The following is a 21620-nucleotide window of genomic DNA, read 5'->3' as shown; positions in this document are numbered from 1 at the left end:
ATAATCTTTATCGTTTTAGATTTTATATTTAGGTCTTCTTCCACGTGTCTGTCAGTTTGTCATACTCTGGGGGCTTGTGTGTTGCTGTGATGCTGGAGGCTCTGCCACAGTATTCGGATACCAGCAGGGTCACCCATGGAGGACAGGTTTCAGCTGAGCTTCCAGACTAAGACAGACTAGGAAGAAGGACCCAGCAGTCTACTTCTGAAAAGCATAAGCCAGTGAAAACCTTATGAATAGCAGCAGAACATTGTCTGATATAGTGCTGGAAGATGAGACCTCCAGGTTGGAAGGCACTCAAAAGATGAGTGGGGAAGAGCTGCTTCCTCAAAGTAGTGTCGACCTTAATGACGTGGATGGAGTAAAGCTTTCAGGACCTTCATCTGCTGATGTGGCACAATTCAAAATGAGAAGAAACAGCTGCAAACATCCATTAATAATTGGAACCTGGGATGTACGAAGTATGAATCTAGGAAAATTGGAAATTGTCAAAAATGAAATGGAACACGTAAACATTGATATCCTAGGCATTAGTGAGCTGACATAGACTGGTATTGGCCATTTTGAATCAGACAATCATATAGCTTACTATGTTGGGAGTGATAACTCGAAGAGGAATGGTGTTGCATTCATCGTCAAAAGGAACGTTTCAAGATCTATCCTGAAGTGCAGTGCTGTCAGTGATAGGATAATATCCATACACCTACAACGAAGATCAGTTAATACGACTATTATTCAAATTTATGCACCAACCACTAGGGCCAAAGATGAAGAAATAGAAGATTTTTATTAGCTGCTACAGCCTGAAATGGATCGAACATGCAATCAAGATGCATTGATAATTACTGGCGATTGGAATGCAAAAGTTGGAAACAAAGAAGAAGGATCAGTAGTTGGAAAATATGGCCTCGGTGATAGAAACAATGCCGGAGATCGAATGATAGAATTTTGCAAGACCAACGACTTCTTCATTGCAAATACCTTCTTTCACCAACATAAACGGCGACTACACACATGGACCTTGCCAGATGGAACACACAGAAATCAAATTGACTACATCTGTGGAAAGAGACGATGGAAAAGCTCAATATCATCAGTCAGAACAAGGCCAGGGGCCGACTGTGGAACAGACCATAGCTGCTCATATGCAAGTTTAAGCTGAAACTAAAGAAAATCAGAGCAAGTACACGAGAGCCAAAATATGACCTTGAGTATATCCCACCTGAATTTAGAGACCATCTGAAGAATAGATTTGACGCGTTGAACACTAATGACCGAAGGCCAGACGAGTTGTGGAATGACATCAAGGACATCATCCATGAAGAAAGCAAGAGGTCACTGAAAAGATAAGAAAGAAAGAAAAGACCAATATGGATGTCAGAGGAGACTCTGAAACTTGCTCTTGAGCGTCAAGCAGCTAAAGCAAAAGGAAGAATTGATGAAGTAAAAGAATTGAACAGAAGATTTCAAAGGGCTTCTCGAGAAGACAAAGTAAAGTATTATAATGACATGTGCAAAGAGCTGGAGATGGAAAACCAAAAGGGAAGAACATGCTTGGCTTTTCTCAAGCTGAAAGAACTGAAGAAAAAATTCAAGCCTCAAGTTGCAATAGTAAAGTATTCCATGGGGAAAATATTAAACGACACAGGAAGCATCAAAAGAAGATGGAAGGAATACACAGAGTCATTATACCAAAAACAATTAGTCGATATTCAACCATTTCAAGAGCTGGCATATGATCAGGAACCGATGGTACTGAAAGGAAGAAGTCCAAGCTGCTCTGAAGGCATTAGCGAAAAACAGGGCTCCAGGAATTGATGGAATATCAGTTGAGATGTTTCAACAAACAGATGCAGCACTGGAGGTGCTCACTCGTTTATGCCAAGAAATATGGAAGACAGCTTTCTGGCCAACTAACTGGAAGAGATCCATATTTATGCCTATTCCTAGGAAAGGTGATCCAACCGAATGTGGAAATTATAGAACGATATCATTAATATCACACGCAAGCAAAATTTTGCTGAAGATCATTCAAAAACGGCTGCAGCAGTATATCAACAGGGAACTGCCAGAAATTCAGGCCGGTTTCAGAAGAGGACGTGGAACCAGGGATATCATTGCTAATGTCAGATGGATCCTGGCTGAAAGCAGACAATACCAGAAGGATGTTTACCTGTGTTTTATTGACTATGCAAAGGCATTCGACTATGTGGATCGTAACAAACTATGGATAACACTGCGAAGAATGGGAATTCCAGAACACTTAATTGTGCTTATGAGGAGCCTTTACATAGATGAAGAGACAGTTGTTCAGACAGAACAAGGGGATACTGATTGGTTTAAAGTCAGGAAAGGTGTGTGTCAGGGTTGTATTCTTTCACCATACCTATTTAATGTGTATCCTGAACAAATAATCCGAGAAGCTGGACTCTATGAAGAAGAACGGGGCATCAGAATTGGAGGAAGACTCATTAACAACCTGCGTTATGCAGATGACACAACCTTGCTTGCTGAAAGTGAGGAGGACTTGAAGCACTTACTAATGAAGATCAAAGACCACAGCCTTCAGTATGGATTACACCTCAACATAAAGAAAACAAAAATCCTCACAACTGGACCAATGAGCAACATCATGATAAACGGAGAAAAGAATGAAGTTGTCAAGGATTTCATTTTGCTTCGATCCACAATCAACAGCCATGGAAGCAGCGGTCAAGAAATCAAAAGACGCATTGCATTGGGCAAACCTGCTGCAAAGGACCTCTTCAAAGTGTTGAAGAGCAAAGATGTCACCCTGAAGACTAAGGTGCACCTGACCCAAGCCATGGTATTTTCTGTCTCATGATATGCATGTGAAAGCTGGACAGTGAATAAGGAAGACAGAAGAAGAGTTGGCGCCTTTGAATTGTGGTGTTGGCGAAGAACATTGAATGTGCTACGGACTGCCAAAAGAACGAACAAATCTGTCTTGGAAGACGTGTGGCCAGAATGCTCCTCAGAGGCAAGGATGGTGAGACTGCGTCTTACATACTTTGGACATGTTGTCAGAAGGGATGAGTCCCTGGAGAAGGACATCATGCTTGGCAGAGTACAGGGTCAGCAGAAAAGAGGAAGAAACTCAACAAGGTGGATTGACACAGTGGCTGCAACAATGAGCTCAAGCATAACAGGATTGTAAGGGTGGTGCAGGACCGGGCAGTGTTTGGTTCTGTTGTATATAGGGCTGCTTTGAGTCAGAGCTAACTCGATGGCACCTAACAACAACACAACACAACATTTAGGTCTTTGATCCATTTTGATTTAGTTTTTGTGCATGCTGTGAGGTATGGGTCTTGTTTCATTTTTTTTGCAGATGGATATCCAATTATGCCAGCACCATGTGTTAAAGAGACAGTCTTTTCCCCATTTAACTGACTTTGAGCCTTTTGTCAAATTTCAACTGCTCACATGTGGATGGATTCGTGTCTGGATTCTCAATTCTGTTCCAATGGTCTGTGTATCTGTTGTACCAGCACCAGGTTGTTTTGACTATTGTGGCAGTATAATAGGTTCTAAAATCATGTAGAGTCAGGCCTCCCACTTTATTCTTCTTTTTCAGTAATGCTTTACTTATCCAGGGCCTCTTTCCCTTCCATGTGAAGTTGGTGATTTGTTTCTCCATCTCATTAAAAAATGTCATTGGAATTTGAATGGGAATTGGATTGTACCTATAGATCGCTTTTGTTAGACTAGACATTTGTACAATGTTAAGTCTTCCTATCCATGAGCAAGGTATGTTTTTCCACGTATGTAGGTCTCTTTTGGTTTCTTGCAGTAGTACCTTGTAGTTTTCTTTGTATGGGTCTTTTACATCTCTGGTAAGATTTATTTCTAAGTATTTTATCTTCTTGTGGGCTACTGTAAATGGTATTGATTTGGTGATTTCCTCTTCGATGCTCTTTTTGTTGGTGTAGAGGAATCCAACTGATTTTTGTACGTTTATCTTGTATCCTGATTCTCTGCTGAACTCTTCTGTTAGTTTCAGTAGTTTTCTTGAGGATTCTTCAGGGTTTTCTGTGTATAAGATCGTGTCATCTGCAAATAGAGATACTTTATTTCTTCCTCGCCAATCTGGACACCCTTTATTTCTTTATCTAGCCTAATTGCTCTGGCTAGGACTTCTAGCACAATGTTGAATAAGAGTGGTGATAAAGGACATCCTTATCTGGTTCCTATTCTCAAGGGGAATGGTTTCAGACTGTCTCCATTTAGGGTGATGTTGGCTGTTGGCTTTGTATAAATGCCCTTTATTATGTTGAGGAATTTTCCTTCTATTCCTATTTTGCTGAGAGTTTTTATCATGAATGGGTGTTGAACTTTGTCAAATGCTTTTTCTGCATCCATTGATAAAATTATGTGGTTATTTATATGATGGATTACATTAATTGTTTTTCTAATGTTGAACCATCCCTGCATACCTGGTATGAATCCCACTTGGTCATGGTGAATTACTTTTTTCATAGGTTGGTGAATTCTATTTTCTAGAATTTTGTTGAGAATTTTTGCATCTAAGTTTGTGAGGGAAGTTTGTGAGGGATATAGGTCTGTAATTTTCTTTTTTTGTGGTGTCTTTACCTGTCTTTGGTTTCAGGGATATGCTGGCTTCATACAGTGAGTTTGGGAGTATTCCGTCCTTTTCTATGCTGTGAAATACGTTTAGTAGCAGTGGTGTTAACTCTTCTCTGAAAGTTTCGTCGAACTCCGCAGTGAAGCCTTCCGGGCCAGGGCTTTTTTTGTTGTTGGGAATTTTTTGATTACCTTTTCAATTTTTTCTTTTGGTATGGGTTTATTTAGTTGTTCAACCTCTGTTTGTGTTAGTTTAGGTAGGTAGTGTGTTTCTAGAAATTCATCCATTTCTTCTAGGTTTTCAAATTTGTTAGAGTACAATTTTTCATAGTAATCTGATTTGATTCTTTTAATTTCAGTTGGGTCTGTTGTAATATCACCCATCTCATTTCTTATTCGGGTTATTTGCTTCCTTTCTGTTTTTCTTTTGTCGGTTTGGCTAATGGTTTATCAATTTTGTTAATTTTTTCAAAGAACCAGCTTTTTGTCTTGTTAACCCTTTCAATTGTTTTTCTGTTCTCTATTTCATTTAATTCTGCTCTAATTTTTATTATTTTCTTTCTTCTGGTGCCTGAGGGTTTCTTTTGCTCTCTTTCTATTTGTTCAAGTCATAGGGATAATTCTTTGATTTTGTCCCTTTTTTCTTTTTGGATGTGTACATTTATTGATATAAATAAACCTCCGAGCACTGCTTTCGCTGTGTCCCAAAGGTTCTGATAGGAAGTGTTTTCTTTCTCACTGGATTCTATGAATTTTTTCATTCCATCCTTCATGTCTATAACCTAGTCTTTTTTGAGCAGAGTATTGTTCATTTTCAAAAGTGTTTGATTTCTTTTCCCTGTTCTGGTACTGCAATCACTTAGGTTATTTCCCTTGATAGAGTCCCAAGATGTGAACTTTTAATCTGGGTCCTCTTCATGTCTCTGTGTGAACTTGAGTAATTCAAGCGCTCTAGATCTCAGCTTCTAAAACCTACAGTGAAGGAATTTTGTGCTAGTTCAGCTTATTTTGTATCTGGCTGTATTGTACGCCATGAAGTTTAATCTGACTTCAAATTGATTGATTACATTTGACTGTGTAATATATTGAAGTTCTGATAAAATTTGTTTAAAAACAGAGTTCCATTACCAGGCAAGTTTGAGAACCACCAGCTTAGTTAACCTCTGAAGTGCCTCCTAGCTCTACAACATTACAGTTTTTGTGGTGAATTCAACAAATGCATTTGTGGAGCTCTTTCGTGGAGCAAGTGCTCTGCAAGGGTTTCTTGGTAAGGATATACAGAGGTGGTGGTAGTGGTGATGGAGCCGGGGGAGCAGCTTTCCCCCTGAGAACATTCTTCCAAAGAGTTAGAGTATAATTTTTTAAGAAGATTATGTATTGATGTGGCAGTTGTTTAGACCTTGAAAAAGAGCTGTTAGAGGAAGCCATGTGAAAGCAGCAGTCAGTCAGTCTGTTCAGCACCCTGTTGAAACCATCATAGCCAGACCATGAGAAGGTAGTCAAAGGGAGGCAATTCTGTTTTGTACTTGGACCCACCTTCATCAGTTGACAGTATAGACCCTGTCTGGCCCCATCACCAGGTTCTACCCTCTGATTTTAAGCATCTGGCTTAGTCTCTGCCAGTCTTGCAAGGAGAAAGGTATGCCAAATTGAAGCTTACTAGTAAGTTTATATAGTGTTGTTGGTAAAGTTAGGTTGCACCCCAAGTGAGCCTGTGTCTACCTGGGACAGTTAGGTTGAATTTCGGATTCATTAAGAGATTATCTTAGTTCGGTGATTTTCTGAAATGGTTTTTTTTACTGTATGTTTAAAATGTATGATTTTGAAGAACCCCAGGACAGGTAGTTCAAGTTGAACAACTTGCTGCAGCCTAAGCTGCGACTGCATTTATTTATCTAGCTGGCGGCAGAGGATAGGGAGGTGGGGGCCAGCTCAGGGTGACAGCGAATGGCACGTCTGCAGCATCTCTTCTTCACCAACACGCTTTCCATTGCCTTGCATGCTGGGTTCACACTGTGTTTGTGTTCACTTACTCTGTAAAAGTTTATTTTTGTCATAAACCAGTTTTGTTTGCACACTAAATTCTACTGGGAGAAGTGAGCACACTGCAAAGCTATCACAATTTCAGGTTTTTGAAGTGAAGAAGCAAACACCTAAGCGTTTCTAATGGCGGGGAAGCTGATCCACTTTCCCTGGCCTTGTGGTTGGTCCCCTAGTGTAGATGACTCTTCTTCCCCTTCTTGACTCTCCGTCCTTTGTGTCTCTGCCAGTTCTACCATTCATCTTATTATTTGTTTATGCCATATAAGTAATCACATTAGCCATCACTTATTGAGCGCCTACTAGTGTGAGGCACTGCACATTATATGCTTTCAAGTCTGATCCTGATCACACTGCTGTGAGGTAGATAGGATATTTCTTATTGTGCAGATGAGAAAAATTGAGGCTCAGAGCTGTCAGTGACATGGCCAGGTATATGGAACCAGGATTGGAGCACTCATCTCTGTGATCCTAAAGCTCATGCTAGGATAGGAGAGTATGCAGGGTCTCCCACATGTGACTGAAGCCCCCAAACCTTTCCTGTGCCAGTATTTTATGGAGAGATTACTTTTGACATACCTGTTCTAGGTGGCCCTGCTCTTTCAGGTATTTACCCCTTCAGTACTTCAAAAACCAAGACCAGTTATCTTTTAGTCGACTCCGCCTCATGGGGAGCCCATGTGTGTCAGAGTAGAATTGTGCACCGTTGGGCTTTCAATGGCTGATTTTTTGGAAGTAGATCACCAGGCCTTTCTTCTAAGTATTTCTGAGTGGACTCAAATTTCCAACTTTTCTGTTAATAGCCCAGTACATTAACCATTTGCACTACCCAGGGACCCCTTCACTATTTCAAGGTATGCTGGTATATAAAACTGATAAAAGCATAAGGATGGTTCATACCTTCATTTAGGTCTCTGATCAAACCTCACCTCTTCCAAAAGGCCTTCCCCAGCTGCCCTTTCTACAGTAGCATCTTCTGTTCTTTTACTGTTACCCATCATAGCATTTATCTCTGCCTGGCAGAAGGGCATTTGTCTGGATTCACTTGTTGTTTCTCTAGTGTGAACTCCATGAGGGCAGGGACTTTGTCTTCTTCACTGTTGTATTCCAGGGACCTAGAACAATGCCTCACACATAGGAGGTGCTTACTAAATACTTGTTGGGTGAATAAATGATAGAAAATGCTTCACTGTTTTATAACCCCTGAAACACCTTCAGAGCGCTAGGGTTTCTAGAGTTCTGTTTCATATTAAAAACTCTCATCAGATGAAAATCCCCTTCCCTTTTCTTTCCTTCCGGAGTGGTACCTGCTCATCGTTTTTATATGCACTTATATAAATACGTGTAAATGTACACAAATATTAGGCCCAGTCTTTTGCAGCTTGCTTTTTGTTCCCTTATCAGAAAGTCTTGCTGAACTCCCCATGTTAGTCCTGCAGACCTATAGATACATAACGACTCCTTTAACCAGCTCCCTGTGGATGAGCATGTAGGCAGCTTTCTACCTCTTGTCATTCTGAATAGTGCTGCAGTGAGGACTCTTGTATACATAGGCGCAGATGTGTCTTCTACAAAATAAAATAAAAAAAAAGAATTGCCAGGTCAAAGCAAGTGAGCATTTAAGATTATTGTAGGCCTGGAGGTGGGTGTCTACCTGGTGTGTGCTCCAGAAAGCAAGGAGGCCTGCATGGCTGGGGTTGAGTGAATGAAGGGAAGAGAGTAGTAAGACACGAGGTGTTTGTTCATTGGGCGAGGTGTACATGTGTGGAGTAGATTGCATAGGGCCTGGTAAAATAGGCTTTTACTGAATGAGATGGTGGTGGTGGTGATAGTGAATTTAAAAGCTAATTAATAATTGGGCAAAAGTCATGAACATGTAATTCGCAAAAGAGGAAATGCAAGTGCAAGTAAACATAGTAAATGCGATCAACCTCAGAAGTACAGTGTTGTTCTTGGGTGCCATCAAGTCGATTTTTGACTGATAGCTACCCCATGTGACAGAGTAGAACTACCCGATAGGGTTTTCTCGCCTGTAATCTTTACGGAAGCAGATCACCAGGTCTTTTCTCCCTTGGAGCTGTGGGGTGGGCTTGAACCGCCAACCTTTCAATTAGCAGCCAAGCACTTAACCATTGCACCACCAGGGTTCCTCGAAGTATAGTAGAAACCCAAAATAAAACCACAGTTAAAAATTACCTTTCACTTACCGTAGCAAAGCTAAAACAGGTCTGGTAATCCTCATTATTGGAAGGGTGAATTAGGATGGACCCTTTCTATGTTGATGGGCATTGCATATCGATATTATCTCTTCTAGAAAACACAGTGGTATTGTGTCTCAGGACCCCTAAAGCCACTATTTAGACCCTTTGACTAATTCTTTTCCTTACCATTCACCCAACAAATACTTAGTATCTATTGTGTAGTAACTAGGGAGAGCTTAGGGAGATTTTAGTGACATAGGAAATGCTTATGGTGTATTAATTATAAAATAGAATTTAGCATGTGTGTGTAATATTTCTTTTTTCTATGTAATATGAGATCAGTTAGGCAAAGGAAATGTGTCAGATTGCTAATAATGTGGGATTATGGCTGTTTAGCTTCTTAATTTTTATTTTGAATTTTCATTAGAAATTAAAAATATGTTTTTTAATAGTATGTATTTGATATTCGTCAACTCATAGTTTGTTTTACTCAGTTTTTCAAAGGAACATTATAAGAAGTTTTATAAAAAAAAAAGAATAAGGCCACAGATTTCAGATATCATTAGAAACACAACCCAGTGTAAAGAAGAGCCTGACAGAAGATTCAGATCCAGAGAGCGGGGTACAGTTGCCACTGAGTGGTTCTGACTAATGGCCACCCCGTGGTGTCAGAGTGGATACCACGGGGTTTTCGATGGCTGATCTTTTGGTGAGTAGATCACCAGGGCTCTCTTCCAAAGTGCCTCTTGGTCGACTCAAACCTCCAGCCTTTCAGCTAGCAGCCAAGGATGTGAACTGTGCCGCCCAGGCCTCCAGAGAGTAGGGAAGCGCTCTTTATTTATCACAGGACTTTGCCCTTCCTCCAGGATGTGGTTTTTAACGTTGCGAGGATGAAGCCCGATTTTGAATTGGTGCCTGCCACCGTGTCATGTGTCTGTGATTGTGCCTATCACCTTTATGAGAAATGTGTTTTCATTTCAGCGGCCTCATCGTTCCTGAGAGAGATGGCAATGAGACTGTCCCCGAGGTTGTTGCCACATCAGGTTATGCCCTCCTGCATTTTTTTAGTGATGCTGCTTATAACTTGACTGGATTTAATATCACTTACAAGTAAGATATTTTAAGTTGAATATTTATGATTTTATTCAAAAGATTATACTTTGTTTCAACAATAATAATGACTAACCTATACTGAGGGTGTACTGTGTGCCAGGCTTGTGCTAAGCAGGGGAGTGCCAGTGGGTGGTGGTGTCACAGAAGCCCAGAAGAGAAAGTCTTAGGAAGGAGGGAGTTGACATCTATAAGGCTGAGCAACCAGAGGAGGCCCTGGGAGGTCAGTGGCCTGGTGGGGTCACAATTTATGATTTGGAAGTTTAGGAAATCCTGGCAATGAGGGTGGGACAATGTGTGAAGCATGGCTCTGTAAGGGAGGGAGAAATGAGAGATGTGGGCCTAGTCCAGGGAGTCTCAAACTTCAGAATGCACAAGGATCTCCTGAGGGCTTGTTAAGACACAGATTCGAGGGCTCTAGCCCCAGAAAATCTGGTTCAGCAAGACCGGGGCCCTAGAATCTGTATCTCTAATAAGCTCTTGACTGATACCGCTGCTGATGCCTATCCATGATCTGCATTCTAAGTAGCATTGGTCGAGCCATTCATCCTGGCCCAATTCTGGGTTCCCTGTAGGTTCCCAGGTCAGGAGCTGGAGGGTGCACTGCAGCAGCAGGCTTCACTGTTGCAGGGCTCCTCACTGTAGCTGCCTTGGGGGAGAAGAGAAACTCCAGGAAGGGAGCACCCCAGGAGAGGGGAATTTAGACGCCTCTCATCATTGGCAGCGCTTTACCCCATCACTGGAAAGGTCTTCTTTGAGTTCCCTGGCCTGTGGTGTTCCCCAGAATGCATGTTCTTCTTACCCTGGTTTGTCCTTTCTTTCTGGGAGACGGTGTAGAGGGAAGCCCTGAGCTCCTGAGAGACCAAAATTAGTATTTGTTAAATGAAGGAATGGTGAGATTATCCTTAACTTTTATGAGCTCCTGGGTTCCCTGTTTACTACAAGGGAGTCAGTCCTAAGGTATTTTGGGGTAGCAGACCCTTTGAAAAGTAAATAAAAAATGGTATTAATGGTATTTATTCCCAGAAAAATCCTCAGAAGTTGGCGTGTGCATTAAAATTATCACTCTGTGTCCAGAGTGTCCTCAGGTTGCACAGAAGCCTGTCTCTGGACTGACCCCAGCTGGAGGAGTCTTGAGGCTTTTACCCCAGCGTTTTTTACTCAAGTGTTCCCTAGTTTTCTTTTAAAGGAAGAAAAAAAAATTTTTTTATTTTCACACAAATTGAAACTTCATTTTTCTTTCTCATTCTGATTCATATTTTAAGAGTAGAAAATTAGACTCATTTTCTCGTTACCCAATTTCACCAAATTAGAATAATTTTCTCATTACCCAATTTAGGTAGACATACAAGCAGATGTTCTTACCTGCCATTTTCAGTTCTTAGAGATTTAAAAAATATTTTTGTGTTTTGAGATTTTTATGCAACTTGTTGGTCTAAAAAGCGTTAAAAATTATGCATAATGGCACTTGACTAGAGAAGTTGAAGTTTAAGGAGAAGTTGAAGTTATGCCGTCCCTCCTCGTTGTCTCTCAGTAGCATTAAGTTTTGGCTGTGTACCCTTTCCTCATGTGATTAATAAGTGTGTCTGTAGGGAATGATAGTTGGATATTATTACTGGTGCAAGGCATAGGTTTTGAGCACATAATGGGAATATTTTACCTCAGTTTTCTTTTGGGCCTTTTAAAAACTGAAGTGTGATTGTTGTAGCCATTTCAACATAAACACCTCAAATATGAAATAACTTAGACTTTTTTTTTGTGAACTATTGTCTCGCACAGGACTTTTTCTTAAGGTGGAATTTGCCTTTATTGAAGTTTCACTTCTGTGCATGAATGAATATAGAGGCTCTACGTACTGCTTTCTAGAGGCCCACAGGAGTATAGTTCAGCTTTTCTACCTAATAATTTACTTACAGTAATAAGGTTTTTTAAACGTTATTTTAGGAATAAAGAATTATTCTTTTTCATTTAATTCTTACTGGGAAAGTAGGCATAAGTATTTACTATAGCTATAAATATAGATTATAAAAATAGTATACAAATTTTATATAATCCGATGATTATGAATGCATCATAACTGATATTTGGATGTAGGCATTAACATTAATTTGCTTGTTTTTATTATTGTTTCCCAATTTTCGGACATGCCTTAATAACAAAATTTCTTTGGAGTTTTTTTTCAGGCCTTAGAAGAAACCTGTACTCTTAAAATATCTTGACAGTCCAGTTATCCTCCCTTTAAAAAATATGAATCATGTCATTTCAGGGTGTTATCAATACAGTTATCTTGAGTCACATTATTATGGCCACAGTAGAGTTAAACTGCTGCATTAAGTTAAACTGGCCCTCCCTTTTCTTCCATCTGAAATGAGCAGATGAACTTATTAAGGAAATTAAAATACACCAACGTGGGCAGTAATCTCACACAAATTCTACACATTTTTAGAGACTATCCAGAGGGAGGAGTGCCCTGAGAGCAGTGGTGTATTGCTGGTAGTTTGTTTTCATCTTTTCTTCCCCAAACCAGCAAGCATGCATTGGGCAGTTTTGTAATGCTTGTAATTTTCGCTTAGATTAGTGTAGTTCTCTCCCCCTTGGAAAGCTAAGTCTGGATAGTTTTGCACAAACCTCTTTGATTCTTGTCTTCTAATTTCTTTAACTTTTCTCATACTGTAAAAATTCAGCAGGATCGATTTGATTTCAGTATTTGCACCTGTGTCGCTAGCTTTGCAGTGTTGGGTGACCCCATTTGGGCTGAATGGAAGTGCTGCGATTATGGTTGTGAATGAGCTGGAGAAACAGTGAGTGAGACCTTGTGCTAAATTAATTGAAGTGTTGTTTTGTTTTGACTTAATTTTCCCCCCTGTTTTTGTAGTTTTGACATGTGTCCAAATAATTGCTCAGGCCGAGGAGAATGTAAGGTCAATAACACCAGCAACACAGCTCAGTGTGAATGTTCTGAAAACTGGAAAGGTGAAGCGTGTGATATCCCTCACTGTGCGCATACCTGTGGATTTCCGCATCGAGGCATCTGCAACTCAAGTGACGTCACAGGATGCTCATGCTTCTCAGGGTGGCAGGGTAGGAGTCGTCCGTTTGTGTTCTCCTTTCGATTTATAGGATATTCCCAGCTAAATAAATTCTAGATTGATTTTATTTTTAGCATATATACTATTTATATTAATCGGTTATCAGGTAGCATTAAAGCTTTCCCATCCCTTTATTCAGCTTCTTATAAATCTTTGTTTCACAGGTTTGTGGTTGTGACCTTGTTAGAATTGTGGAGGGCTTTAACGTTCTTTGCTACTCATTCCTGAAGATGGGAGAACTCCGTGTCATCCCTAAGAGGGTTTAGCAAAGGACCAAGCTGGGGGGTTGGATGAGAGCCAACAATAATGGTATTTCCTTAGAAACTTAGTTCAGAAAAAATTGGAGTCAGTTATACATTACAACAGGAGCCCTGGTGGCACAGTGGTTAAAGTGTTCAGTTGCCACCCAAATGGTTGGTGGTTTGAACCCACCAGCTGCTCTGTGGGAGAAAGGTGTAGCAGTCTGCTTCCGTAAGGATTACAGCCTTAGAAACCATATGGGGCAGTTCTGCTGTGTCCTCCAGGATCACTGTGAGTTGGAATTGACTCAATGGCAGTGAGTTTGGTTTGGTTTTGAGTACGTTAGAATCCCGTTTAATCAGCTAATGTATTATCTACAGAAATAGATTATTACAGAAGCTTCAGGGAATCTTATTAAGGAGTGAATGATGACAGCTGTTACCGATTTGGTGATTTTCTTTACACACTTACCCTTCCTCAAAACCCTTTTATTTTGGAAGGAATTGCATTTGTTTAAATCCTACTCTCAAGTTATTCTTAAACCACTGTCTGATTGTCCTTCCTAATAGTTTGCTGGGTTTGGCTGACACTGAGGAATTAAATAATTGAAGTATTTGACTATCTACCACTGTGCAAATGTTTCAGTAGAAGCCAAACCTCCCCTGAATAATTCTTTTGTCCACTCTTGCCCTTGACAGCTGCTTAAGCAAGTGCTTCACTACTAAGAAAACTTAAACCGGATGTCGTCAGCTCCTTATTAGAAAGCATGTGATTTTGAATTTTATTAGGGATTAACCTCGGTCAGCTGGCTTTAGCAAAATTGAAAGGATTTGTTTGATGTTTAGATGCTAAGGGAAAGACTAGTCTTCAAATTTTTGTTACATTTAGAAGATTAAAACTTGAAATGGCAATAATTTTAAAGCTACATTTTGTGAACCTATTTATTATATGTTATTAGGTCCTGGATGTTCAATTCCTGTACCAGCTAACCAGTCATTTTGGACTCAAGAGGAATATTCTAACCTAAAGCTCCCCAGAGCATCTCACAAAGCTGTGGTCAATGGAAATATAATGTGGGTTGTTGGTGGATATATGTTCAACCACTCAGATTACACCATGGTTCTAGCGTAAGTTGTTCCAAACATTTTTGCAAGAAGCTTAGTTCTTCATTTTGAAAATTTGCAAAGTGCAGATAAGCAAAAAGGAAAGAAGTAATCATCTGTCATTCCACCACCTGAGAAAAATGGAGGTGGAGGGAATGGGGGTTGGGGGTTAGGGGTATTGGGTAGAGGAGGGAATGTACTTCGTAATTCCTAAAATTTCTTTTCTGGCTTAATTTTAGGAATTTTTGCACCAAAAATATGACCAAAAATACCTACACATTAGATGGGAACATATATTACATTTCTTTAATAGTCTCCATTTCAAAAAGATTTGAAAGCATACCCCAGGTTCTCAATATATCCATGTAATCCTCTCAAAATACACATGCTTTAGGGGAAAATAAGCTGTATACTGTAAGACTGTCACTTTTGATAGTATGATGCTTAATATCTACATATTTGACAAAGGCTTCACGCAGCATGACACACCCTGAACTGTCTTCTGAGCTCCAGACTCATTGTTTGACTTATCCTGGCTGTCTCCAACTAGATACTCTGAAATCATCTTAGATTTATTTCTCTTTTTAATTCTGTAGTCAGTAGGTCACCAAGGCCAGTTGATTCACTTTCAAGATGTCTGTCACGTAAAACTGGCCCATTCTCTCTGTTCCCATTGCCGATGCTGGGAAATAGCCTCAAACCCTGCTGCAATGGTCAGGTCAGGTTATTTTTTTCTCCCGTTCTCCATCTTCCTCCGTACTTTGAATTCAAGCTGTTTTCTTTATCTGGAACACAAATGCTTTCCTTCATGTGAACTTAAAGTCCCAGCTTATGTCAATCTTTATGCACAAAGATTTAAGGTGATTTCATGTTTTTCTTTATATTTAGGTTAATTAATAATAGGACCTTTCGCATCCTAAATCTTTTCTTAGCCGTGATGGTAATTGATGATAAATGATGACTTCACCTTTTAATTTGGAAATAATAGGAAATTCTAGGAGTTAAGACTGGTAATACTCTGTGCAGAGATTTTAAATATGGATTGTGTTTTTAACAAGAAGAATTTGTTTTGTAAATAAAATATGTGTAGTATCAGCAGACAAAACTTTTTAATTTATAAATCATTTAGAAATATTTGAGCTGAAAGTTGCTTTCATTTATCTAATCATTCACTTTCGGTGTAAACAAGATTATAGGTAGAATGCTTAGACTTATAAGAAAACTATCTTCAAGGACTTCAGAAGCACCAACATAGTGATATAATTACAAGTTCAATGTATTCATTAAAGCAGTTTCCCTGTAGCTCTTACCTAAACACACAAAAAAATTATAGCACGATTTATTATGGGGGGAAAAATCTAAATGTCCTTTAATAATGCATTGGTTAATTAAATTGTGGCTTATCTGTGTGAAGTTTCTCAGTCTCGATACAATTGACATTTTGGGCCAGATAATTCTTTGTTGTGGGGGGCTGTCCTGCGCATTGTAGGATCTGGGAATTAGTTATATAATATAATGGAAGTATAGCCAGAATGCTTCTTAGAAGCAAGGATGGTGAGACTTCATCTCACATACTTTAGTAGACATATTGTCAGGAGGCACCAGTCTCTGGAGAAGGACGTCATGCTTGGTAAAGTAGAAGGCCAGCAAAAAAAGAGGAAGACCCTCAACGAGATGGATTCACACAGTGACTACAACGATGGGCTCAAGCATAGCACTGATAGTGAGGATGGCAAAGGACCAGGCAGTGTTTTGTTCTGTTGTACATAGGGTCACTGTGAGTCAGAACTGACACAACGGCGTTTAACAACAATGAAAAGTGAATGTTATGAACTTGGATAATGTAAAAATTATATAACAAAAATTGGGAGAAGAAATGAGAGGAATTATGAGTGCTAGATTACAGCCTTGGAAACCCTATGGGGCAGTTTTGCTCTGTCCTTTTGGGTTCTAAGTCAGAATCAGCTAGACAGCAACGGGTTTTGGTTGGTTTATGAGTGCTGAGGTTTTCAACTTTCAAAGCAGGAAGTTAGTGGATCCTGCCCTAAGTTAAATTGTGTGTAATTAAAAAACTAAAGTATATTTAGCCTCTAAATGATTTTTATGTATTTAAAAAATAGGAAATATTTGAAAAATAATGTAAAATAGGTGAAACCAGTTTATATACTATTCATATTTAATGAATATCTCCATTTTCTTATATTTGCTTTAGATCATGCATAAAATATTTAAGACGAAGGAAAAGTTTAGGAAAAAAGTAATGAGTATCAGTGCATCCACTGCCCAGGTTGAAGGGAAAAAAAAAAAATTACTAATAAAATTGAAGACCATGCATGCCCCTCCAAAATTCCATTCCCTCTTCTTTCCCATAGATAATCGATATCCTCAATTTGGTGTCAGTTGTTCGAAAACTATCTTTACTCTTTTATTATATATGAATACACAGAATTAATAATTTTCTGTTGTTAGTCTTTATAGAAATAGTATTCAGCGGTTTGCTTTTTTAGCTTAACATTGTTTTGAGATGTACTTGCTATATGTTGCTTGAGCAGTTTATTATTCTGTTACATGGAGGTACTGTAATTCATTGAGCTATTTTCTATTGATGGATATTTGTTTCCTTTTTTGCTATATATTAAAAAAAAAAACCTTACCTACATCTTCTTGTTTACATATGTGTTTATCATTTTTTTTTAACTTAGGGGAGTTGTTCAGGGAAAATCTTATAGTTAAACATAAACATTGACCTTAAAACCCATTGCCAACCAGACTTAATGGTTGACAGAGACTGGAGGAACCTCCGAAACTATGGCCCCCAGATGCTCTCTTAACCCAGAACTAAAACCATTCCCAAAGCCTACTCTTCACGCAGGGATTAGGCAGGACTATAAAACAAAAATAATACCCATGAGGAGTGTCCTCCTTAGTTCAGTCAGATACACGAGACCAAATGGGCTACTCCTGTCTGGAGGCAGGATGAGAAGGCAGGAAGGGACAGGAACTGGTTGAATGGACACAGGTGACCCGGGGTAGAAAGGGACAGAATGCTGTCACATTGTAGGGATTACAACCAGTGTCATAAAACAATATGTGTATAAATTTTTGTATGAGAAATTAGCTGGAGCTGTAAACTTTGACCTAAAACACACACACACAAACTTAAACTAAAAATATCCCCTGAAGTCATCTTAAAACCGAATAATTTTTTAGCTTAACTAGTAGAAAAGATCTGCCTTGAGCATTACACTCTGTGAAGAACTATCTGTATGGATCAAATTGTTAACAGCAACTTAAAAGATCAGATAGGAACCTTAGAGGGTAGTGAGTTCATGTTAATGAGGGAGGAACAACTCAGAAACGGAAGGTGAGAATGGTTGCACAACTCAAAGATGATGATCCGTGTCACTAAATTGTACATGTAGAAACTGTTAAATTGGTGTACATTTTGCTGTGTATATTCTCAACAACAACAAAATAAATAAAATTAATTCAAGGGACAACAAAAAATCCATTGCCATTGAGTCGATTCCGACTCATAGCGACCTTATAGACAGGATAGAGCTGCCCCATAGGGTTTCCAAGGAGTGGCTGGTGGATTTGAATTGCCATCCTTTTGGTTAGCAGCTGTAGCTCTTAACCGCAGCACCACCAGGGCTCCAACGTTGACATAAAGAGACATAAACACTGACTTAATATTATCTGTGCAAACATACAGAAAAATGTCTGGAATGATGTTTACTTAATATTTATTTTCAGGTGATGGGATGCAGGGTCATTTTTTTAAACTTTTAGTTTTGTATTCTTATTTCTCATTGATCACAGTCTTTATAATGAGCATGTATGACTTTTATAATAGCAATAGAGTGATATTTTCCTTAAAAAAAGCTAAAAGAAAATATTCTGAAATGTTAATTATGCAATTTATTCTGTGTGGTGAGAGATTAAATTATTTACTTTTTGTCTTTTGTATTTTAAAGGTCTTTAAGTATATTCATACTATAATTGAAATGTTATGATATTCCAGCTTTTTTGAAAATATGATTTTTTTTTTGTCAGAAGAAAAAAGGAAAGGTTAGGGATTTTCTTTAACTATCATCCCCTTTTCAATACTTATCTTCAATATTACATGATTAAATGAAAGAAGAATTATTATAATAAAAGTTTAAGTCCTTTGAGTATAATGCAACTTTCAAATGATGGCATTTAGACTGTGTGTAGAAGAGGTTTTCAGGAATTCTTAGAAACTTCCAGTAGATTTCATTTCTTTCTTTTTTCCAGAGCTGTACAGCTCAGTCCCCTGTCCTGAGTTCTGACATGCCCAGTGGGCCCAGGTGTTAGGCTCGTTCACCAAGGTAGCAGGTGATCTCCATGGCAGATTTAATGAGTATCTCTAAACTGGAGTTTATCACGAAAAGAGTACAAGATATCCTGTTTTATCATTGGGTTAAAATATGACTTGTTTGTTTTGTAGATATGACCTTGCTTCTAGGGAGTGGCTTACACTGAACCAGTCTGTGAACAATGTTGTTGTTAGATACGGTCATTCTTTGGCATTATACGAGGTAAAGTGTTTTCACTCTGTACTAAGCACTCAATTCTTTCTTAGCTATTAAATTGTGTAGTTGAAAAGCTATTCAGTGTTGGCTTTTAACTGGGGAAAGCTTTCTGCTTTGGGTGGGGTTATAATTGACTAAATTATAAGTAGATGTTAAAGTTGAAACTATTTTACCTGAGAGATTTTAATGGATTCAGATTGTACTGGGGTGTTATGATTGTGATACTGTAAAAGATCTCATGTGAGAGGGTCCAGGAAAGTGGCGAAATGTTAAGAGATACAGACCATGATTAATTTTATTTTGTTCCTTTCTCCATCCTTTTCCTAATAATTCACTGAAAGATGTATTTCACTAACACTTTTTAAGCTAAGAACAATATTGAAGCTTTGAATGGATCCTTTTCTGCTCTTAGATCTTTTTTCAATGTTTTTAGAATTTTGTTTACATTTTTTCCTAGGATAAAATTTACATGTACGGAGGAAAAATTGATTCAACAGGGAATGTGACCAGTGAGTTGAGAGTATTTCATATTCATAATGAATCATGGGTATTGTTGACCCCTAAAGCAAAGGAACAGTATGCGGTGGTTGGACACTCGGCACACATTGTTACACTGACAACTGGCCGAGTGGTCATGCTGGTCATCTTTGGTCACTGCCCTCTCTATGGATATATAAGCAATGTACAGGAATATGACTTGGGTAGGTATATTTTTTCCAGTGGATGTTTTATGAATGTCAAGGTTGAAACTTTTATCTCAGGGGACAACTTAAGGGCATAACGTAGTTCACAAAGATAATGTTCTGCATCCTAGACTGGTGAGTAGCCTCTGGCACCTTAAAAGCTTGTGAGCGGTCGTCTAAGATATGACCGTTGGTCTCTACTCGTATGGAGCAGAGGACAATGAAGGGAAACAAGGGCCCAATGAAGAAACTAGTCCTTAAGACAGCTCACACAAACCACAGCCTCCTCTAACCTGAGACCAGAAGAACTCGATAATGCCTGGCTACCACTACCGACCGTTCTGACCAGGGTTACAGTAGAAGGTCCTGGATAGAATGGGAGAAAAATGTAGAACAAAACTCAAATTCATAACAACAACAACAACAAAAAAAAAAGCCAGACCTACTGGACTGACAGAGACGAGAGGAACCCCTAAGACTATCACCCTACGATAACCTTTGTACTTGGATTTGAAGCTATTTCTGCAGGTCATCTTTCAGCCAAATAATAGACTGGCTTATAAAATAAACAGTATCACCTGTGATTAACGTGCTTCCTTAAACAATTAACTGTATGAGACCAAATGGGCAACATTTGCCCAAAAGCAAAGATGAGAAGGCAAGGAGGGAAAGAGAAGCTAGACCAATAGAAACAGAACAAACAGAATGGAAATAATGAGAATGGTGACACTTTGTAAAAATTGTAACCATTTGTATAAATATTGTTAAATTGGAACCTACTCAAAAAAAAAAGTTGAAACATTTACCCTTATTGTTACGACTGCTTAACAAGGTTCAGCCTAACCTTGGTCCAGTACTTACCTTGAAACTCAGTTAACATTGGTGTGTTACCAGTAAATTCAGATTATTGATGCTCCTATGTGATATATATTTGTTACTGTCAACTTGGCAAGGAGTCAGACGATGCATCATGCTCTGGGCAGTAAAACCTTACACGGCAAACATACGGAAACTGAGTTTTTTTTAATTTGGAGAAGAGAGACTAAGGTGAAGATTGGATAAAATTCTTTAATCCAGCCCAGGGCAAAAAATTTATTTGCCTGAAAAACTTTAGGATGAACTGAAGCTTTCTAATTAGAAAATAAACACAAGCTTATTGTTATCAAGAAAATGTCAAGTTGTACCAAAATGTTTTTGGATCCTTGATTGCACGGTGCATGGTATATAGTTGTTGCTCAATAAATGTTTGTTGAATGATTGAAAATATTTGGAAAAGAATCGTCCTGTTGAATATCTATAACAACAGTGCTTCTAAAATTCGGATACAATAATAAACACTATAAGACTTTTAAAAACAGCAGGCTTCCTTTACAAGAGAATGAGTGGGTGAGAAGATACTGGATGGAATAGAGACATCTCAAGTGAAGACACAAAGTTAGAATCACTCAAATTCCGCATCCGAGTGATGTCTGTTTCTGGGCCTCTGAACCTGTTTATGTTTAAGTTGGACTAAGAGGTATATTCTTAGGTTAACCACTTGCTTTCTTTGTACATTGAACTTTAGATGATGAAAGAGTGGGTTTATGTTTTGGAATTTTCATAAAGCTTTCAAATTCTTTAAAAATTAACAAGTTTTATAAAATATTTGCTTTGGTACAGCATTTTTAGTAATGCACAGAACTTTCTTGTAACAAATATGGTTTTTAAACAGTAAGTATTCAAAAAAAATTTTGGCTAGCTCTTTAGAGCTTGGTTTAATGAGTTGTCATTTCCCCTTAATATATAATCTTTCCTTTGGTTGAATTTTATTATATCCATTGTTGTGGAGTAGGAATATTAACTGTAATTGATAATTTGAGAAAGCAGGCCTATAAAATTTAGAGGAATAACAGTTTTTTGTTTTAAGGGAAAAAAAGCAAAATTCCATTGATACGCTTCTTTTATTCTTTAGGTACGTCTGTTTATTTGTCACTAGATGTCATGGGGAGTTAAG

The 21620-nt window shown here is 38.6% G+C and overlaps 1 protein-coding gene across 5 annotated transcripts in view; it reads left to right on the top strand.

Moving 5' to 3' along the window:
* ATRN (attractin) overlaps positions 1–21620 on the top strand; it is a 215102-nt gene that overhangs the window by 71651 nt on the left and 121831 nt on the right. For all 5 annotated transcript variants that reach the window (XM_003411610.4, XM_064275832.1, XM_023550062.2 and 2 more), the window contains exons 4-8: positions 9828–9956; positions 12832–13037; positions 14244–14412; positions 18860–18950; positions 19402–19645. In XM_003411610.4, coding sequence (XP_003411658.1) covers positions 9828–9956; positions 12832–13037; positions 14244–14412; positions 18860–18950; positions 19402–19645 — 839 coding nt within the window. The remainder of the gene's footprint in view (positions 1–9827; positions 9957–12831; positions 13038–14243; positions 14413–18859; positions 18951–19401; positions 19646–21620) is intronic.

Source organism: Loxodonta africana, chromosome 24 (genome assembly GCF_030014295.1).
Source record: "Loxodonta africana isolate mLoxAfr1 chromosome 24, mLoxAfr1.hap2, whole genome shotgun sequence".
In the NCBI taxonomy this organism is placed as follows: Eukaryota; Metazoa; Chordata; class Mammalia; order Proboscidea; family Elephantidae; genus Loxodonta; species Loxodonta africana.
The sequence above is the reverse complement of the archived record's forward strand: the minus strand, read 5'-3'. Positions and strand labels throughout refer to the sequence as shown.